Genomic DNA, 18,777 nt, shown 5'->3' on the forward strand with positions numbered 1-18,777 from the left:
AAAACAGGCAGATTTGTTGAACCAACTTGTCCGTAGTGTGTGTGTCCTGTGATTAATTGACATCGGATCCAGGGTGTATACTTCATGACCTGCAGTAAGTCTCCTGGGATAGGCTCCAGGCCCCCTGCTCCGGTACACAGGATAAGCCGGTTAAGTTACTATTTATTAATAATTTTTTGCTGCTCCCATTGAGGACACACAACTTCAAACGCTCCTATTTTATCCGCTTGAGACCGGCAGTACATGCAAGGGCTGGGGTTTGGGTCTGCAATGGCAGGTGAGATGGGCAATCAATGCCCATGAATACTACTACTACTAATAATAATAATAGCACTTCCTAGAATCTGAAGACTTTTATTTTGAAAAAAGATGTTTCCCCCCTCTTCAGAAACAGCTTCCTGTTGCTTTTTCAGTACCTACAGTATATAGGAACATAGTAGAAACCTACTGTAGTAAAAACTAACAATACCGCTTCTAGTTAGTGAAAAGTCACCAGCCAGTTAGCAGTTTGTTGAGCTACATAAACTGGGCTAATTAATTAATAAAGCAGCTGGTTATCTACAATATATATTGCTTGTGCTTGACATTAGGATGCAGTTAGCAGCTCGACAGTCCTGCTGATGTTTAGTGTGATATTTTTTTCGACACTGAGCTTCAGTGAAAACACCTCCAGCCTGTTTGCAGGGTGGAGAGATGATGTTCACCGAGTGCTACCGGGACAGCTGCTCGGCGGTGGCGCTGGCAGCGAGAAGAGGAGACTGCAGGCTCCTACAGAGACTCCTGAGGAAAGGACACTCGGTCGATGTGAAAGATAACCGCGGCTGGAGCGCGTTACATGAAGCTGCTGCTGGAGGACATGCGCAGTGTGTGCGCCTTCTGCTTAGCGCTTCCGGTCAGTCAGTCAATCAGTTAGTTAGCCAGTCAGTCAATGTCTCTCTCTCTCTCTCTCTCTCTCACACACACACACGTATGCGCACAGCTAGATTAAGTATTTTATTTTATTTAATGTCTGTGTTGTTATTTACCCAAGAAAAACATAAAATCAATTAATATCACACAAGACTGAATGATGTTGTGCTCGATATCAGCATTGTAGGCATCACAGCGATGCTATATTCCAGCACAACAGCACTCCCTCTCATGTGATATCTTGATATATTACTCTTACTCTTGCATGGATTTACAGTCCACAGGCATGCAGATTAGGATCATTTTTACCCTAACGTTACATCTTATAGAAAAAAAGCATCTAATGCTAACACATGAGTGCCAGACGCCTCAGATCTTTAGAGGTCTTGTGGAGTTTAAGCCTCAAGAGGTCAGAACTGTTTTGGTGGCACAAGTATGGCTACACATTATTAGCCAGGAGGTTTTAATGGCTGATAAATGAAAATGAAATTTTATTTTAGAAAAGTAAACTTTTCTTCATAATAATGTTCTTTACCTTGCCCTGTTATTGTCAACAAGGTTGCTTTAAATTAAGATGTATTTTTTAATATCTCAACAGCACACTTCAAAATGGCCACCTTGTGTGCTCATTGCTTAATACGCCTACAATTAAAAGTTTAATGTGTAAGACACAGTATAAAAGAGTATTTATTATAATTACCACAACAGGCAGTTTAACAGTTGCAGAAAAAAACAGGACATGCTTTATGAAATGTTTAACTTGTGCCCTAAAAATTAATTAGCAACCTTTATTATTTTATAACGGATATTTGTGTAGCACATGTGTGTTTTAATCACATCACCTTATTACTTACTATAATTGTGGCATACGTGATCATAAATTGAATTCATTTAATCAGCATGTAAGTCCAGTTTTCTTTATATTAGTGAAGATAAATAAATTAATGTGTTAATTAAGTAAATTAAAATATTCCAGGCAAAAAAAACTAAACAATAATGTCTAAAAATGTTGGTATCAGAACTAAAATAAATGTTTTACATTTATCAAAATAAATTACTAACTTGAATGTTTTATAATATTTATGATGTGTACATTCAGTTCATATAAACTATAATCCATTTCAATGCAAAATTGTGCAAATAAGTCTCTTTAATAAAACTTAACTTAATAAAACTCAATAAAAATGTTTCAAATGACCAAAAAAAAAAACATTTATATTTTTATCAGATAAAAAGAAGCACATTTGCTAAGTAAAATTTTATGCCCTTTTATGTAGTGTCCATAACTTTTTTTTTTTTATTCAAATCTTTTGATGATCTTAATTGTCATTCCAGGAAACTTGGATAAAGTTTAGATTTTACATGAAAAGATATGAACCTGAAAAAGTATATTATTTGAAAATGCAAAATTGTTGCAAGATATTACAACATGGATTTGACATGGTTATGGACACGACTGTTTTTTTTTTTTTTTGCTTTTTAAACTTTTTCCAAAAAAGAATTTAAGCAACAATTTTTACAGGTCATATCCTTCTAAAAGCTTACACCAATTTTAGTATTAATACTCAAAGAAATATAAATAATTTGCATCTTAAATTAATATTGTTTGAAATGAGACAGTATAACGCTGAAAAATAGCCATTTTGGGGCACATATAAAATCACCTCTCCAAAACGCCTAAAGTTAGCCTCTTAAAATTTCTTTGGGAAGCAATCTTGGTCACATCTATGTTGTGCAAACGACATATGTAGCTTTTTTGGCACACACATTTTCTGTATTATATGTAAAGCATAAAACAATTAAATCAGTACCAATATTGTGTTTTAGTTGAAAACAAAATACATGCAATAGAAATGAAAAAAGACAATTTAAATATTAATTATTTAATAAGTCATTGTAAGACAAAAGCAATTCTGCAATTCCAATTCTGTTCACCTGTCAAACGATCCATGACCCTTTGTGAGGGGAAAATCATAGGAGGGGTTTCAGAAAGGGGTGGAGCGAAGGTGACATGGACATTGTGAAATGTGAGAAATTGAGACATACAGTGGAACTTTGGATTACGAGCATAATTTGTTCCGGAAGCGGGCTCGTTTTACAAAACCCCTCGTAAACCATATCGAATTTTCCCATAAGAAATAATGGAAACTCAAATTATTCATTCCACAGCCCAAAAAAATACACACATTTGTTTAAGACACAAGCTTGTGGGTTCAGCTCCTGCCATAGTTGTTTGCATTTAGTGGAATTTGATTGTTGGCAACAGAAAAGCATCTGCCTCATTAACTTGACCATGCAAGTTCTGCGCCTTCCACTCTTTTCACACACAGGCGTGCACACAATGGAAATACTGTTTTATCAGAACAATAAACAAGAAATCTCTCTAATGATACTTGATTGAGTGACACACTAACGGGATCACTGCTGTAGAGTAAAAATAAAACAAATTAAGCTGCACTTTACTTTTAAAAGAATTTCAACAGTGCAGTGTTTCTGTGCAGAGCAGAGAGAAAGAGTGTGTGAAGGCGAAAGCCCACAATTTCGCAGTGCAAGAGAGAGAAAAACCTTTGGGTCAGTTGTGATCATGTGACGGTTGCGGTCAAAACAAGAAGCGCATGCGTGATACATGATACTCGGTTATCTTAAACCAAGACTTGCTCGTTTTTCAAGTCAAAATTTATTAAAAATCTTTGCTTGTCTTGTGGAACACTCGGAAACAGCGTTACTCGCAATCCAAGGTTTCACTGTATGTCACTACGTTGTGTCCACAATATGACCAATTAAAACATTGACTCTAGAGCAGGGATGTCAAACTGGATAAAGAACATGCCATGTGAGTGCAGGCTTGAATCCGCTCACCATTTCTGCCACTCTGGAATGTGAATTGATCAGCTTCGTGTCCTTTGTTTTCTAAAGTTTAAAACCTCAACTCTTTAAACCACCTTTTTAGGCCATTGAAGTTCGATTTTTAGTAATGATTACTTTTAGTTCCATATTTTATTTGAAATATCACATGACCCAGTATGTAAACTACCCTAGTTTATGTACAATGTTTAAATGCCCCATCTATATTGCATGGACTAATTCCCTCATAATCTATGTTTGATCTCTCCAGATAGCTGTGAAGACTATGTGAACTCAACGACGCACAACTCTGAAACACCTTTGTATTTTGCGGCAATGAACGGCCACCTCCGGGCAGCACGGTGCCTCATACGGGCTGGGTCAGATCTTAACAAGATGTCCAATGACCTCTCCAGCCCACTTTTTGCAGGTAAGACAAAACAGTGGTGTGGCATTATGTTTTTTTCTTAACATAAGATTCTGTTCTGATGTATTTCTTTTTTGTTGTTCTGAAAGCCGTGGATAGTGGCCATAAAGAAGTCGTGGAGCTGTTAGTCAGCGAAGGAGCAGAGGTTAATGGAAGACACTTCATCTCGGGCTGGTCCTGTCTTCATCAGGCTGTTTATAAGGTAGTCCTTAGCCAGGGTTGTACTTAAACTGTGTACCTCTTTTCCACCTGGAGAACAAGTTACATAACCAGGGTTGGGAATATGTTCTCCGGGACCCTATCCACTAGCAGGCAGGACAGCGCTGAGACATTCCAGAGGGACATGCTAACAGATTTCTTGCCATTTATAGTAGCTGGCAGATGGTTAAGCAGTATATACAGTAGTTACAACTTTCCAATATTGTCATGTCCCAGGCGACTTAGGGCACAAGGTAGGGTACACAGCAGAAAGGGTGCCCAATTATTGAAGGCCACAAGCACACACACTCACACACCCAATCACACACTATGGGCAATATGGAAATGACCACTAAGCTACTGTGCCATCATGGAAGTTATCATGGTTTATTCAGTCTGCTGCTGATGTTACAATACAGCCTCTCTCTATTGTTTAAGAACAAACATGAATTTGTGCAGTTATAGGAAAATAATCAGCAGTGGGATGGCGTGGAGTGTTTATCACTCAAGAGTTTATCATACAAGGGCCCCTCTGTGTGTGTGTGTGTGTGTGTGTGTGTGTGTGTGTGTGTGTGTGTGTGTGTGTGTGTGTGTGTGTGTACATGGCAGTGAAGTTGTCCTTATAGTTTGTCAATAAAATATACTCTTTGTGGTTATTTTTTATGAACAAGAATTTTGCAAATTGTTAAAATGCAATTAATCAGAACAAGAACGTGTGGCAAGTTACTTGCCTGTTTTGATAAACTCTGCATCTTGCACTAGTATTTGAGCCCTCAAACTATGGAACTCCAAAGTGTTCAAAATTAAATAAATAAATAGGACATGATGAAATAAATCACTCTATGAATAAATAAGACGGATATGTAATATGAGAATAATATTGTGAAATAATGGAACATATTTTGAAAAAAAAGCTACTCTGCTATATAAAATTTACTTATTATTATGAACTAATAATGCATGGTCATAATTTTTCCAATAACAGAGATTATTGCAGAGGCATTTTATTTAATTCATGCTGTTTTTATTTCAAAATCCCGTTTTTCACGATGGCCTATTTATTTCATAATGCGACTTTTCATCAGAATGAGTCGTTCTGTCAATCAATAGGGTGGAGCCAGCTGTGTGATTGGTTGCTCCTTTATTCAGACGTAAGTAATAGCGCATAAAGTATCGATTTAGGTCTAATAGTGCAATACGTATTCTATGCAGTAGGTGGTAGTACAGTGTCTACTGGTAAATTATTCCTCTCTATCTAATCTGCTAAAATGAGCAGAACTGACTGAAGTTCACACCAGTTTGCCATCTTCCGTGACTTTTGACTTAGCACACAACTTACTAGTATAAAAATATAACGCAATACAGAAATAAATGCTTTTTAAGTATATTATTTGAAGTATCACTGAACATAATTCTAATCTGAGGTGCTGTTAATTGGTCATTTTTCAGGATGATAACTCTAAATAAACTTCTCCTCTGCAGCAGAGGTAGATTTTGGTCTTTTCTGGGACAGTCTTCATGAGAGCCAGTTTCATTATGGTGCTTGACGGATTTTGCCAATGCACTTGACAATACTGCAAGAACTACTACAAAAAGGCTGACCTCTGTGTCCTAAAATAACAACTAACTGTTGTTTTTGTTGTTGTTACATAATTACCTTATTCCATAGGTGTTATTTTATAGTTTTGAAATCCCTAGTATTGTTGTAGAATGTAGAAAATAAATCACTAAGTGCCCCCAAACTTTTAAATGGTAGTGTATATTGGGTCAACATATAAAACTATAACATATAACATATAAACATATAAAACTATAAAGACAATATTTTAGCAGGTTGGGGGGGGGGGGGTCACCTTGATGCAGTCAGTGTAAGGTACACCACTCATCAGTGTAAGCTGCAAGTGCAGCAGGTCAGTAATGATGAACCAGTGCCTGCTGATGATGACCAACACCTCTCCCCTTCTTTATCTGAGTGAAAATGATGCAAATCAAACTAAACAGGTAATCTGGAATAAAATCAGTAGCAGCATCAGCTCATGCTAGTATTTATTATTGTAGTCAATATTATTTCAAAACAATATTTTCTCAGCCTTATTTTGAATTAATACTGACTACAATAATAATTAAAATGTAGAATGTATTAGAACACCTGGTGCATCACAGCCTGCCATGTGTGGTGCTTATCAGGCAAAACATCAAGTTTGTTAACACAGCCTCTAAAATCCCCAGGTGACTCAGCATCCATAAATTGCGCCAGGCAAACAAGTCTGATCCATGGACCACCCACCTTTAAACTTACAGCACCCAAAGGATCTGTGGTTAACGTCCTGGTACCAGACACCATGGCACACCCGCAGGGGTCTTGTGGAGTCACGCCCCAAGGTGCCAGAGCACAAGGGGAACCCAAACGATATTGAGCTTAATGTTTTGCATTTTACTGTTATGGCTGATTGGTATATAGTGCCACCTTTAGACTTATGCTATGATTTTGGATGCCAAGTCAAAATCATGTTTTTGTTTCCCCCTCTCCCAGGGCCACTCGGAGATTGTAAAATTTCTAGTAAGCGTCTGTTCTCTTGAGCCTGTGGATGAATATGGGATCACGCCACTGTTTGTTGCTGCACAGTATGGACATCACCACTGTCTAGAGATCCTTGCCAATGCTGGTGAGGTTGTTTTTCGATGATTCTCTCTCAGCTGCTTATAATTACTGTTTACTGGATGCTGGTTATTGTTATTTTTTATTACACCATTACCATATAGCACTGCAGAATTCTATGTTATAGCAAGTGCAAGCATGAGTGATTATTTTTTTTCCATCTGTCAATGCTGTAGGTGCGAATGTGAATTGCCAGGCGAAGGACATGGCCACCCCACTGCTCATTGCAGCTCAGGAAGGCCATTTATCATGTGTGGAGCTCCTCCTGGCCCATAAGGCGGACCCAAACCTCTACTGCAATGAAGATCAGTGGCAACTTCCCATCCACGCTGCAGCCCAGTTCAGTCGCATCAGGTATGCCGAAAACGCTGGATGTTTCATGTTAAAATACATTGTGCATGCAGCATATAAAGTGTATTACAAATGTATTGTCCTCAAACCACAAGCAACAAATCACACACCTTTCTAAATATATGATCCTGCCTGTGGTTCATGACCTCCAGGTCTACCAAACATTAAAGACTGGAGACTGTAATCACTAAAGGATTATCACTATGGAATGCACCGCACTTTTAATAAAGGCACAGACATGGTGTACAGTAGGTGGTAGATTTAAAATAATGCACAGTGAAAATGATAATCATGTTATTCTGTGGCAGTCATTCTGCTGCAGGACATTAGTTTTAAAGTCAAAATTATGTTTGATTAATTATTTTTTTTCTGTTCAATATCAAATGGACACATGCAGACCTGCCTATTTGTATAATTCTTGCAACTTCTTGTATGATTTTTCGTTCCAAATAATGAATTATGATTTATGAATCTAAATCTATCATAATCATTTTAAATAGTTTGAATCTAAGTTCGGTTTGTACGATTTCTCAAGCTGCCAAAATACTTTTTATTTCTCATCCTAAAAATCCACTTGTCACGCTGTGGTAAGTTGAGCTAGCACAGGACTGAGAGGTTTAGTGAGAGGGAGAGGAAATTTAAGCGAGCGGAAATACAATTTTTGGCTTGTAAGAAACACTGTCCTGTGCTCAGAATGATGCTGCTCCCTCTTACTCAAACCTCTCTCGGCACAGTGCATTTGGCACAGTTTGTCAAATGTGCTACAAAAGTGCTGATGTGAGTACATTCAGGTGTACTTACTGTCTTGTGCTCTTGTTCGATCTGGCAAGGCTTGCAGAATGCTGAAACCCTGAATCAGTGTTCCCACTTCCATGTGGGAGTGCTGATCCTGTGAATTCCTGTTTTTCCTGCCTCGCCAGGAAACCTCCCAGGCTTTACCTCCGTGTCAGTGACCACGGAATGTTCCACCCGTGGGAGAAGGGGGGAGTTGGAGGAGACATCACAGAGGGAAAAGCTGATAATAATGCAGGGGAATAGGGAAGGGAAGGCAAAGCGTGTTTAGGGAGCAGGTTTTGGGGGACAAGACCCTTATTTCTGAGATGTGGGGACAGGGAATGGAGGGGAAGAAGAGTGAAAGAGAGGAAGATTTTTACCTGCTTTTGGGTATGCTGCCAGGTGTTCCTCAGTAAATTGCTTTGCTTCAGTGAACGTTAGCATCTGCTGAGTAAATGCAAACGGGAAGTCGAGCTCAAGGTAGGCCAGAATCCCTGGCGTCGTTCCCCGGGGGTGCGGCCCACCCGCTGGATAATTGTTGTCTTCAGCATTAGATGCTTCAGCACATTGTTTGCAGACAGCTGTTGAGCCGGGCTTTGACTGGTGACGGGTGGCGCACTGTGACTTGGGCCATCCCAACGAAGCCACAGAAAATTCAAACAGATCAAGAAAGGTCTCAGGGTTGCTGATCAAGGCTATTGTGTCAGTCACACTTTTCCCTGGAGCATCCCCAGCTGGGCAGCAGTTACAGTACGTGTTACCACCTAGGCTCACCCACCCCTCTCTGTCTGATGGTGACACTCGACCATGCCCCTGCTGTCAAAAGCATTTGACAGTTTTAGAGATTATTGCAAAAGAAAACTATAAAATTGGCTTTCAGTGCTTTTAATTGTTATAATAAAAATGATTATTATTATTTTTTATTATAAAATTACACTGCAATTTCTATGATCTCTACCTATGAAATTCTTTAAATATTATACAGTATTGTCATATCACCAAGCTGTCGGTTCTCAGGTCTAAGCTTTGGGCCATTGAAAATTCTGCATAAAATTCTGCATATAAAAATATGTACACAATTATGGCTGTAGCTATCGAATATTATCGAAGTAATCGAGTAGTCTATCAAAAATTTAATCGAGTAATTGGATAAAATATAATTTTACTTAATTAAACAGCAATGTAAAATATACAAGAGAAACAAAGATCAATTGGTTTTCTTTTTAGAAAAATCTACTTTTATTTTTTAAATGCATACAGCATTTTTTTTTTAAATAAACGTTGTCATTATTCACAATACAAGGAACAGCTTAAAGTTGACTGAGATGAATTAAGTGCATTACAGTGCCATACATTTTCATTTTAAAGCCTTTTTTCAGATGCAAAAAAAAAAAAGTATTTCAAATGACATACAAAATGACATAATCTCTATCAAATATATTAGAACATAAATTCATAGGTTTAGGATTTACAAATTACACCAAACGAATTTGATTATTATATATATATTTTTTTATATACAACATGTATATTTTTATATTGCTTATTTTATAATAAAAATAGTTCCGTGTAATTTTTCATCATAAACAATATTCATTTAGTGTAAACGTTTTTGTATTACAGTACTTGAAAAAACCCTGCAAAATAAATGTGCCACAAAATAAACATTATACGAAAATTTTCGTGTATTAATTTGTCATGTGCCTAGGGTTAATTAATAATGTATTTGTTAATAATAATATGAATTTTTGATTGTGGTGTCCTAATATATTTAATAGAGATTATGTAGGCGGGGCAATCCGTGGCATAGGGGCATTTTGGGGCATAACACACACATTAAATGAGGATGAGTTCCCTGTTGAGTCTGGTTCCTCTCAAAGTTTTTTTTTCCTTTTGCCATCTCAGGGAGTATTTCCTTGCCACTGTAGACGTCACCCTTGCTTATCAGAGACATTTCATTCATTATTCATTCATTCATCTCATTAACACTAAGTTGTGCAACTTAACTTTCAGAACTAAAAGTTTTAAAATTTACAGCTCAGACATAGCATACGCCATTATTGACAATTTCTGTCATTTTCTCTTGCTGGTTTCTTTTTCTCTTGGCTCGCTGATATTTTTATCCCTTCCTTCCATTTTGCAGGCCTCAACAGAACGCTCCCTCAAATCAATACACAGCTAACTGTTTGCGTCTCCTTCCGCCTTTTTTGGGTGACATAAGCACTTCTTCTTTGTTGGTGTTTAGTGGCGCTGTGTCACGCCAAAGAATACAGTAATTGCGCAAAAACATAACGCAAGCTTTTCAAATGAATTAAACGAAGCTTTGAGGCAGAAGATTTTGCCTCGATCATTTTTTGTTATCGAATTACTCGAGTAAGGAATCGTTTCAGCCCTATGCGCAATATTGCCGCTTTTGATGCAGCAACCGATGCAGACACAGGACTACATAAAATAAACAGCAGCAGGTTTTTTTTTGTTAATTGTCCTAATAACCCAACTTGTAACCTTCTATAGTATTCTAGAGAAGTTGATCCCGGTGACAGACCGGGAGTGTAACCGGGGAGAGGGAAAGGTCAGTCCAGTGTATCTGGCAGTGCTAAGTGGTCAAGCGGAAAGCCTCCGGCCTCTGCTCAGAGAGGGCTACAGTCCAGATGCTCAGAGCTGCAGGGAGTTTGGATATTCCTGCCCACTGGACATGGCTCTCTGCTGTAATTCTAGGGAGTATGAAAACATTAAATCACACTTTTTAAATTTTTTCTTCAGTATTCCATAGTGTTTATACTATTTCTTCTTATTCTGTCAGCCTGGGCAGTGATTTCCACCAGGGTCAAGAGATCGTGAAGATGCTACTTGCTGAAGGAGCTCATGTCAGTCTGGCTACATACATATTTACATTAAACAGCCGCGTACCTGAACATCTGTCGCTCATCCTGGAATATGCTGGCCTGCCTAAGGGCGAGCAGCTGGAGGCACTGGTTCAGGCAGCGCTTGATAAAGTGGCCAATGCTTCATGTTGGCTTCCAAAGCTGCTCAAAGCAGGACTAGACCCTCTACGATTTCTTCAGCAGAGAATGTGAGAAACAGAGAAGACAAGGACCAACCATTTCTTTCCATATTGATTTATATTTTATCATCAGTGATCCTGACTAAACTTTTATACAAGAGGAAGACATCTGCAGGGAAAAATTAGTTTTTCTGCACATTGCTTTCTCAATCTTCCGTCTATAGAGTTTCATATGTGATGTTTTAATCTTATGCAGGCTAGAAGAGGCGGAGTCGAGCATACTGAATTTCTTCCTGGAGTTTATTAACTGGAAAACCCTGCCCTCCATATTGCTTCGCATCCTTTCTCAGCGCAGAGCAGAGGGCACCTGGAGGCCACATAAGCATTTTGGTAAAGATCATCTAGATGACGCGAGCAAACTGCATCGTCAATTTTCCTACAATTAGCTAATCTTAGTAATATAAATTAATTCAGTAAAACGGCTCCATATATTGTCATTGTATATTGTGTTTCGCAATTTGTTTCCTTTGTCCTTGTTCCAGAGTGTGTTCCTGATCTGACTCATCTGTGCAGACTCGCTGTAAGAGCTACAGTAGGCAGCGACGCTTTGTCTAAACCCTCTTTCGTTCAGCAACTACCTGTTCCCGCACTTCTTCACGACTACCTCCAGTTCAATGACATCTCGAGCATGTACACCTTCAAAGCCTCATCTAACCAAGAATCAGATAATTAAGTGATCTCACACATTTCGATTTTGTATATAGTATATGTTAATAAAACCTTTGGACACTGCTGAAATCAGATTTGCTTTATGTGTTCCTTTCCTTTTTAATCTTCATTTTCTTCTCACACACAGCAGGCCTTTAGACAAAGCTGGAGTTGAAATTCACCTCTGCTCCATGTCTTTGGTCTCCCTCGTTATCTCCCTTCTCCTTCTCAGCTTCTCCCCTCACTATCTGCCTTCAAGGTTATACAGGCACAAGACACATACTCTCTTCCAATGCTAATTATGGACTTCGGCACATCTGTTTAGGCTAGAGGCATATCTTTTCTTTGTCATCGTATTTTTCCCCCTTTTTTATTATACACTTATCTTCTTACATTTTATGGATGGGCACCACATGCTGATAAAAGCCAGGAGTGTTTTTTTTTTTTCCCCTCTCCACACTGTAAATGTATGGTAGATCTACAGTTTTTTTGGTCAACATGTTGGTGCGCGGAATTGAAAGTATTTTATTCAACAAATTGTAGCGTGTGCCATTAATCATAGGATGTTTCCCTGTTCTTGGAAAACATCAGAAATTAGCTGTTTATATAGACCCTGTTATAATGGATGTTTAGGGATAAGGTGTCAGTAAATATATTAATATGTGATTTATGAAATATATTAATATGTGATTTATGAAATATATTAATATGTGATTTTAATATTGAACTGCCTCTTGAACTGCTTTATTCTGGAGAAGTTGTGATAGATCCTGGGCATGAGGCAGAAAAAACAGCATGTGTTGGATGCCAGTCCCTCACAGGGACACCATTCACACATTCATACAATGCAAATTCAATATCACAACTCTAACAATAGCTCTTATCATGAAACAAACTAAAAAAATGTGAGAAAATCTAATCCTGGTTTCCTATGGCTTTGTGGTATCCATGCGCATATAGAAGCAAATAGTTCTTCTTGCTTATAAAACAGATTTAATATTTAAGTGGCAAATACTTGGTATTGAAATATTCATGAAAGCTACAAAAATTTTGTTTGTATTTATACTTAATATAGAACTTAACCACAACAATTCTTAGACTGCCATTATCTTTTTTTAATATAGATTTTATTTTTTTCCTAGAGAAAAGTGTGAAAAATGCTTGCCCTAAACAAACATTAGATACAGTTTGCTTCCAGGTTCTCCAGTACTCCACCCAGGTTCTGTGAGTGAAACTGTGCACATGGTCCCCTGTAATGAACTACTGTCCCATTCAGGCTATATCACTGCCTTTTGTGCAGTGTTCCTGGTGCACAGTTAAATTTACTGTACCTCTATATGACCCAGATAAACATTTACATTTTTAGAATTTGGCATACACCCTTATCCAGAGGGACTTACATAAGTTCTTTGAAGTTTCCATTAATAAATATCTATTATTATTTCATTATAATTCCATTTTATTATATACATTAATTACCATATGGGTGAATCTGAGTTGACCCTGTTTTCCCCCCTCACCAACACTCTAATATGCTATATTAATAATTAAATATAATGAATTCAAACCGGGTTTTGCTCAGTACTTTAGCAAGGTTAGAGATGCGTTTAGAATACAAGAAAATGTGTTAAGAATAGATTGTAATACCGTCAGACAACAGCAGGAGGAACCAGTGCTCCATTAAGCATCCCAGCACTTCAAAAATCAAAGCCATTTCATTTCCTGCTTTTCTGAAATTCTGAGCAAAGTGGAGGCTGGGGCCCAAGAACTCGGAGCCTTGTTCTAGACAGTCAGGCCGCTTCTCTGTGGGAGACGCTGTGACTGCCAGGTATCAGCAATCATGGGCATTAGAGTCCTGCTTGTACTGCTGGTAAGCTTTATTCCAGAAGTTAAGGCTTTGATTTGCAATCAGGCATTTTAGCTGCAATTGAAAAATTCCTCTCTCGCACACAAGGTCTACCTTTACTGAACGATTGACGAAATACATTGTTCACATTCACCACATTTTGCTTAATAGGCCATAGGAAGATGTTGGCCTTGAACGTTTCGCAATTTCCAGCAATTTGTGTGTTTTTAAAAAGATATAAAACCCATGAGAGCAGCTAGTATAAATGGTCTAAAAGTGCAAAAGAAAATACCTAACAAATAAGTTTTAGTTTTTGGCAACTCCATAATTATACTTGCATACATTGGATTCTTTTTTAATTTTTGTGGAACAAACAGCAGTACCACCAGTTATTAAAAAAAGTCCCAGAATGGTTTGACGCAGAGGTTGGGGCTGATTCCTTTCTAACCCAGGCTATAGACTTTAATGTCAACACTGACCACCACACGTGTCTTTGTAGGAGTTAGAAATAAATAACAACTAATCCAAACAATGTATATTCAAAATACAAATTATATGAACAATTATACTTAGGTTTGATTATTTGCTGATGTTTAAAAGAAAGTGCTTATTTCCTATTGAAAAGAGATGTGGCATGATTGTAGGCTTAAAACACTTAAAACCAGCAATAAAGAATGCTCTTGTCCTTTGGACACTAAATGATGGTGTTCCTGTATGTAAAAATATCTGTAACTAGCTAAAAATCCTAAAGACATTTTGTAGTATAGACACAAAAGTGCAATGTGTTTCCTGGTTAAAACATGGCTCCCAAAATATACACATTGATCTTGGAGCCCAGGGAATGTGTGAGTTGAGGGAGTGTGGATCAGCTCCGCTGCAGCACCCCTACTCCCCTGCACGGAACACTCACAGACATAGAGAATGTAACCTGATATATTGCATTAACTTAAATGGCAATATCAGTCCCCTATTTCTGATACTTATATCTTGGAAATCAACAACGCTAGAGATTCTTCGACTGTTTAAGAGAGGAGGAGATCTTGCAGGATCAAGGATTGAAGTTTCATGTGTATATTTAAAAAATTGAGGTGAGGGTGGGAGTTTTTCCAAAAGTAGGCATTTTGGTAAAAATCAGCCACAGTGCAAAAATAAACAGATTCCTTATTTTCTTTTTTCCTATCAGGTTCCAAATATACCTTCATAACTCCCACAGTTTAACCAATCTTCTCCATTTAAAATTCAAGACAAGACAGAGGAACTGCTTCTCTGGTTAGATATAAGTTTTGTGGGGGTGCCTGGAAATTGGAGTGAGCATAGGCGTGAGAGGTATTGCTGATTCACTTCCTCGCCAATGTAAAATGCAGTAAATTGTCTATGGGGCAAGTTTGGAGTGAGTTAGGATCTATATTTAAGTGGTTAATTATTTTTTATCAAATTAGTAGAGATTGTTTTAAATGATTTTTGAATAGTAAGGATTTTCGAGCTCTTCCATGTGGCATGTCTTGTTTTCTGAATGGATTCAAAGTGAGCTAGGAGTCAGGAGAAAAGAGGTTCAGCATGGGTCCCAAATGAACCCTCATAACTCAAAAAAATGGGGAATTTTATGACAAGGTCGACATCCTTCCGTAGTACTCAGGAGACCCCACGGAATGGTTTGATATAAGTTCTTAGGGGTACAAATAGATATGGCCACCTAGTTCGGAATCAAAGTAATGGGAAGTTTGGGAAAACCAGTGGTTGGATTCTTTATAAAAGTAATAGAGTCAGAATTATGGCACATGTCTTGAGTGGGAAAGTAGCTCCTGAAAGCACCCCTAATTATTAATCCTTATTTATGACAAGAAACTTGGTTTTTAGCTCTTGCACTGATTACCATGACCAGCAATAACTGTAAACATATTAAAAAAATATTCCACTTTAACTTGAGTGAAGACTCTTTATTTTGTTCTTTAATGATAGAGAAAAGTGTGCAAAGAATAAACCTACATAATTGATAATCCCAAATGTGCAACCTATCCATCTTTCATGCTGTGCAGGAGTTATATAAGAAGACACAACATCACCCAGCCCAGAGGTTTTTCACCTTGTTTAACTCCCATCTCTGGTTTTGCTTAATGATCAACACAGCTCACACCGTGGAGCATGTTGATGCCAGGAGAATGCAGCAGGTTTTTGAAGACTACATGGAAGAAGATGCTTCTGAGGTAAAGAGATTTGTGCTTGCAGGCAGTATGATCACACACTGTGCCTTGAAGCTGGCACTGTTTCCTTGGCGCTAAAAAAAAAAAAAAAAACAAACCTAAGATGACGTGAGCACGTTTCTGCTCTGCTTTCAGATTTAACACCAGCTCACACTGATTTAGTGCTTAGCTGGGACTGTTCAGTGTCAGCTCTTAGGGGGTAGTGGTTCTTGTTTGGTCGCATGTCTGATTTTAGAGGGCGTGCTGAATTTGCCTTTTGTATGGGCGCCGTTTTCTTTTTCTTTTCTGGTAAGACGCCGGGCTGTTTCTCAAAGCCGTGCTGTGCCCTTATCGGCTCATTATCCTTTTATCACCATGGATTTGGATCACTAGGACACTGTTGCCTGGCGACCTGCTGATTGGAATATATCCTGTATATATATAAACGATTTCCTTGAGAAGGAAAAGGTTTTTTTGCCAGTGTTTCTCCAAATTTTAACTTGAAACCTGTTGACGTTTTGAGGTTACAATTATGTCAGTTACCGTTGACATATGAAGATGCTGTAACAAGCTAAACTGTTGAGATGTCAGTTGTAAGGCAATACCCTGCAAGTTGCACTCTGGACCAGCATTAACTGCAAAACATATTTAACATCTAAGAGTGTCTCCCTATTTTTGGAAATCCCTGGCGATTTTTCGCATCCAAATTCTCCAGTGCCTACTGTTATCCCTTCTGGCTAGCTGGCTGCTTGCTAACAGCTAATGTTTCGTGAACAGTGAAAATAGATGCTTACATACCAGGCAAAGCAGAACATGCTTTAAGCTAGATTTATAATAATAGGTTGTTACATCAAGATAATCATTATAATAGATGTTTTACACCAGTAAACAGACAGCTAGCATACTACTTTCCTCAATATTAAAGTACAGTGGGTACGGAAAGTATTCAGACCCCTTAAAATTTTTCACTCATTGTTTTATTGCAGCCATTAGCTAAAATCATTAAAGTTAATTTTTTTACTCAAAAAAACATAGAATTGTTGGCATTTTTGCAGATTTATTAAAAAAGTAAAACTAAAATATCACATGGGCCAAAGTGTTCAGACCCTAAGCCTTGACACTCATATATTTAACTCAGGTGCTGTCCATTTCTTCTGATCATCCTTGAGATGGTTCTACATAAGTCCAGCTGTGTTTGATTATACTAATTGGACTTGATTAGGAAAGCCACACACATGTCTATATAAGACCTTACAGCTCACAATACATGTCAGAGCAAATGAGAATCATGAGGTCAAGGGAACTGCCTGAAGAGTTTAGAGACAGACTTGTGGCAAGGCACAGATCTGGCTACGGTTACGAAAAAAACATCTGCTGCACTTAAAGTTCCTAAAAGCACAGTGGCCTTCATAATCCTTAAATCAAGGAGACGTTTGGGATGACCAGAACCCTTCCTAGAACTGGCCGTCCGGCCGGCCTTGGAGAGAGGTAAAGAAGACACTCAAAGATCACTGTGGCTGGCTCCAGAGATGCAGTCATGAAATGGGAGAAAGTTGTAGAAAGGCAACCATCACTGCAGCCCTCCACCAGTCAGGGCTTTATGGCAGAGTGGCCCGATGGAAAACTCCTCAGTGCAAGACACATTAAAAAACACCTAAAGAACTCCAAGATGGTGAGAAATAAAATTCTCTGGTCTGATGAAACCAAGATAAAAACTTTTTGGCCTTAATTCTAAGCGGTATGTGTGGAGAAAACCAGGCACTGCTCATCACCTGTCCAATACAGTCCCAACAGTGAAGCATGGTGGTGTCAGCATCATGAAGCTAGGGGTGTTTTTCAGCTGCAGGGACAGGAAGACTGGTTGCAATAGAGGGAAAGATGAATGCGGCCAAGTACAGGGATATCCTGGACGAAAACCCTAAGCACACAGCTAAAATAGTGAAGGAGTGGATTCACAACAACTCCTTGACTGTTCTTGAACGGCCCAGACAGAGCCCTGACCTAAACCCAATTGAGCATCTCTGGAGAGACCCAAAAAAGGCTGTCCACCGACGTTTACCATCCAACCTGATAGAACTAAAGAGGATCTGCAAGGAGGAATGGCAGAGGATCCCCAAATCCAGGTGTAAAAAACTTGTTGCATCTTTCCTAAAATGACTAATGGCTATATTAAATCAAAAGAGTGCTTCAATGTGATATTTCACTCACTCATCTTCTATACCGCTTAATCCTGTATTCAGAGTCGCAGGGACCTGGAGGTCTATCCCAGGAGGCTTAGGGCACAAGGCTGGATACACCCTGGACAGGGTGCCAATCCATCACAGGGCACATACACACACAACGGGCAATTTGGGAACGCCAATTAGCCTAACCTGTATATCTTTGGACTGTGGGAGGAAACCCACAAAGCACAGGGAGAACATGCAAACTCCATGAACACAGAGACCAGAATCAAGCCTGGCCGGAAATCGAACCCAGACCCCGGAGGTGCAAGGCGACAGTGCTAACCACTACACCAGTGCCACTTGTAATATTTCAGTTTTTCTTTTTAAATAAATCTGCAAAAATGTCAACAACTCTGTGATTTTATGTCAATATGGAGTGCTATGTGTACATTGATGAGGGAAAAAAATGAACTTAAATAATTTAAGCAAATGGCTGCAATATAACAAAGAGTGAAAATTTTAAGGGGGTCTGAATACTTTCCATATCCACTGTATTCTTTATTTGTAGATTATACAGTGGTTGTACAGTAGCAGGCCTTAGCAAATAAAGTTCATTGCAGATCTTATTTATCTGATGTTTTTGGCAGGTAGTACAGTGCTGATGCAAGAAAATTTCTTACAACCATCTTACCTCAAAAAGCATTCTTGCAGT

The 18,777-nt window shown here is 38.5% G+C and overlaps 1 protein-coding gene across 1 annotated transcript; it reads left to right on the forward strand.

The window, feature by feature from the left end:
• The first annotated feature begins 445 nt into the window (after window positions 1-445).
• On the forward strand, window positions 446-12,501 carry asb3 (ankyrin repeat and SOCS box containing 3). The gene is made up of 9 exons (XM_053512198.1): window positions 446-892; window positions 4,025-4,183; window positions 4,270-4,382; window positions 6,912-7,044; window positions 7,214-7,391; window positions 10,677-10,883; window positions 10,966-11,235; window positions 11,423-11,556; window positions 11,709-12,501. The coding sequence occupies exons 1-9, from the start codon at window positions 694-696 to the stop codon at window positions 11,897-11,899; spliced, it is 1,584 nt and encodes a 527-aa protein (XP_053368173.1). The 5' UTR covers window positions 446-693; the 3' UTR covers window positions 11,900-12,501.
• The last annotated feature ends 6,276 nt before the right edge of the window (window positions 12,502-18,777 follow it).

Source organism: Clarias gariepinus, chromosome 14 (assembly GCF_024256425.1).
Source record: "Clarias gariepinus isolate MV-2021 ecotype Netherlands chromosome 14, CGAR_prim_01v2, whole genome shotgun sequence".
In the NCBI taxonomy this organism is placed as follows: domain Eukaryota; kingdom Metazoa; phylum Chordata; class Actinopteri; order Siluriformes; family Clariidae; genus Clarias; species Clarias gariepinus.

What these genes read in the sequence shown, in the direction of transcription:
- asb3 (XM_053512198.1), top strand. Translation starts at nt 694, where the DNA reads ATGATGTTCACCGAGTGCTACCGGGACAGCTGCTCGGCGGTGGCGCTG. An exon ending in GCCCAGTTCAGTCGCATCAG is followed by an intron (nt 7,392 to 10,676) that starts GTATGCCGAAAA and finishes AACCTTCTATAG; the next exon opens with TATTCTAGAGAAGTTGATCC. An exon ending in GAGGCCACATAAGCATTTTG is followed by an intron (nt 11,557 to 11,708) that starts GTAAAGATCATC and finishes TCCTTGTTCCAG; the next exon opens with AGTGTGTTCCTGATCTGACT.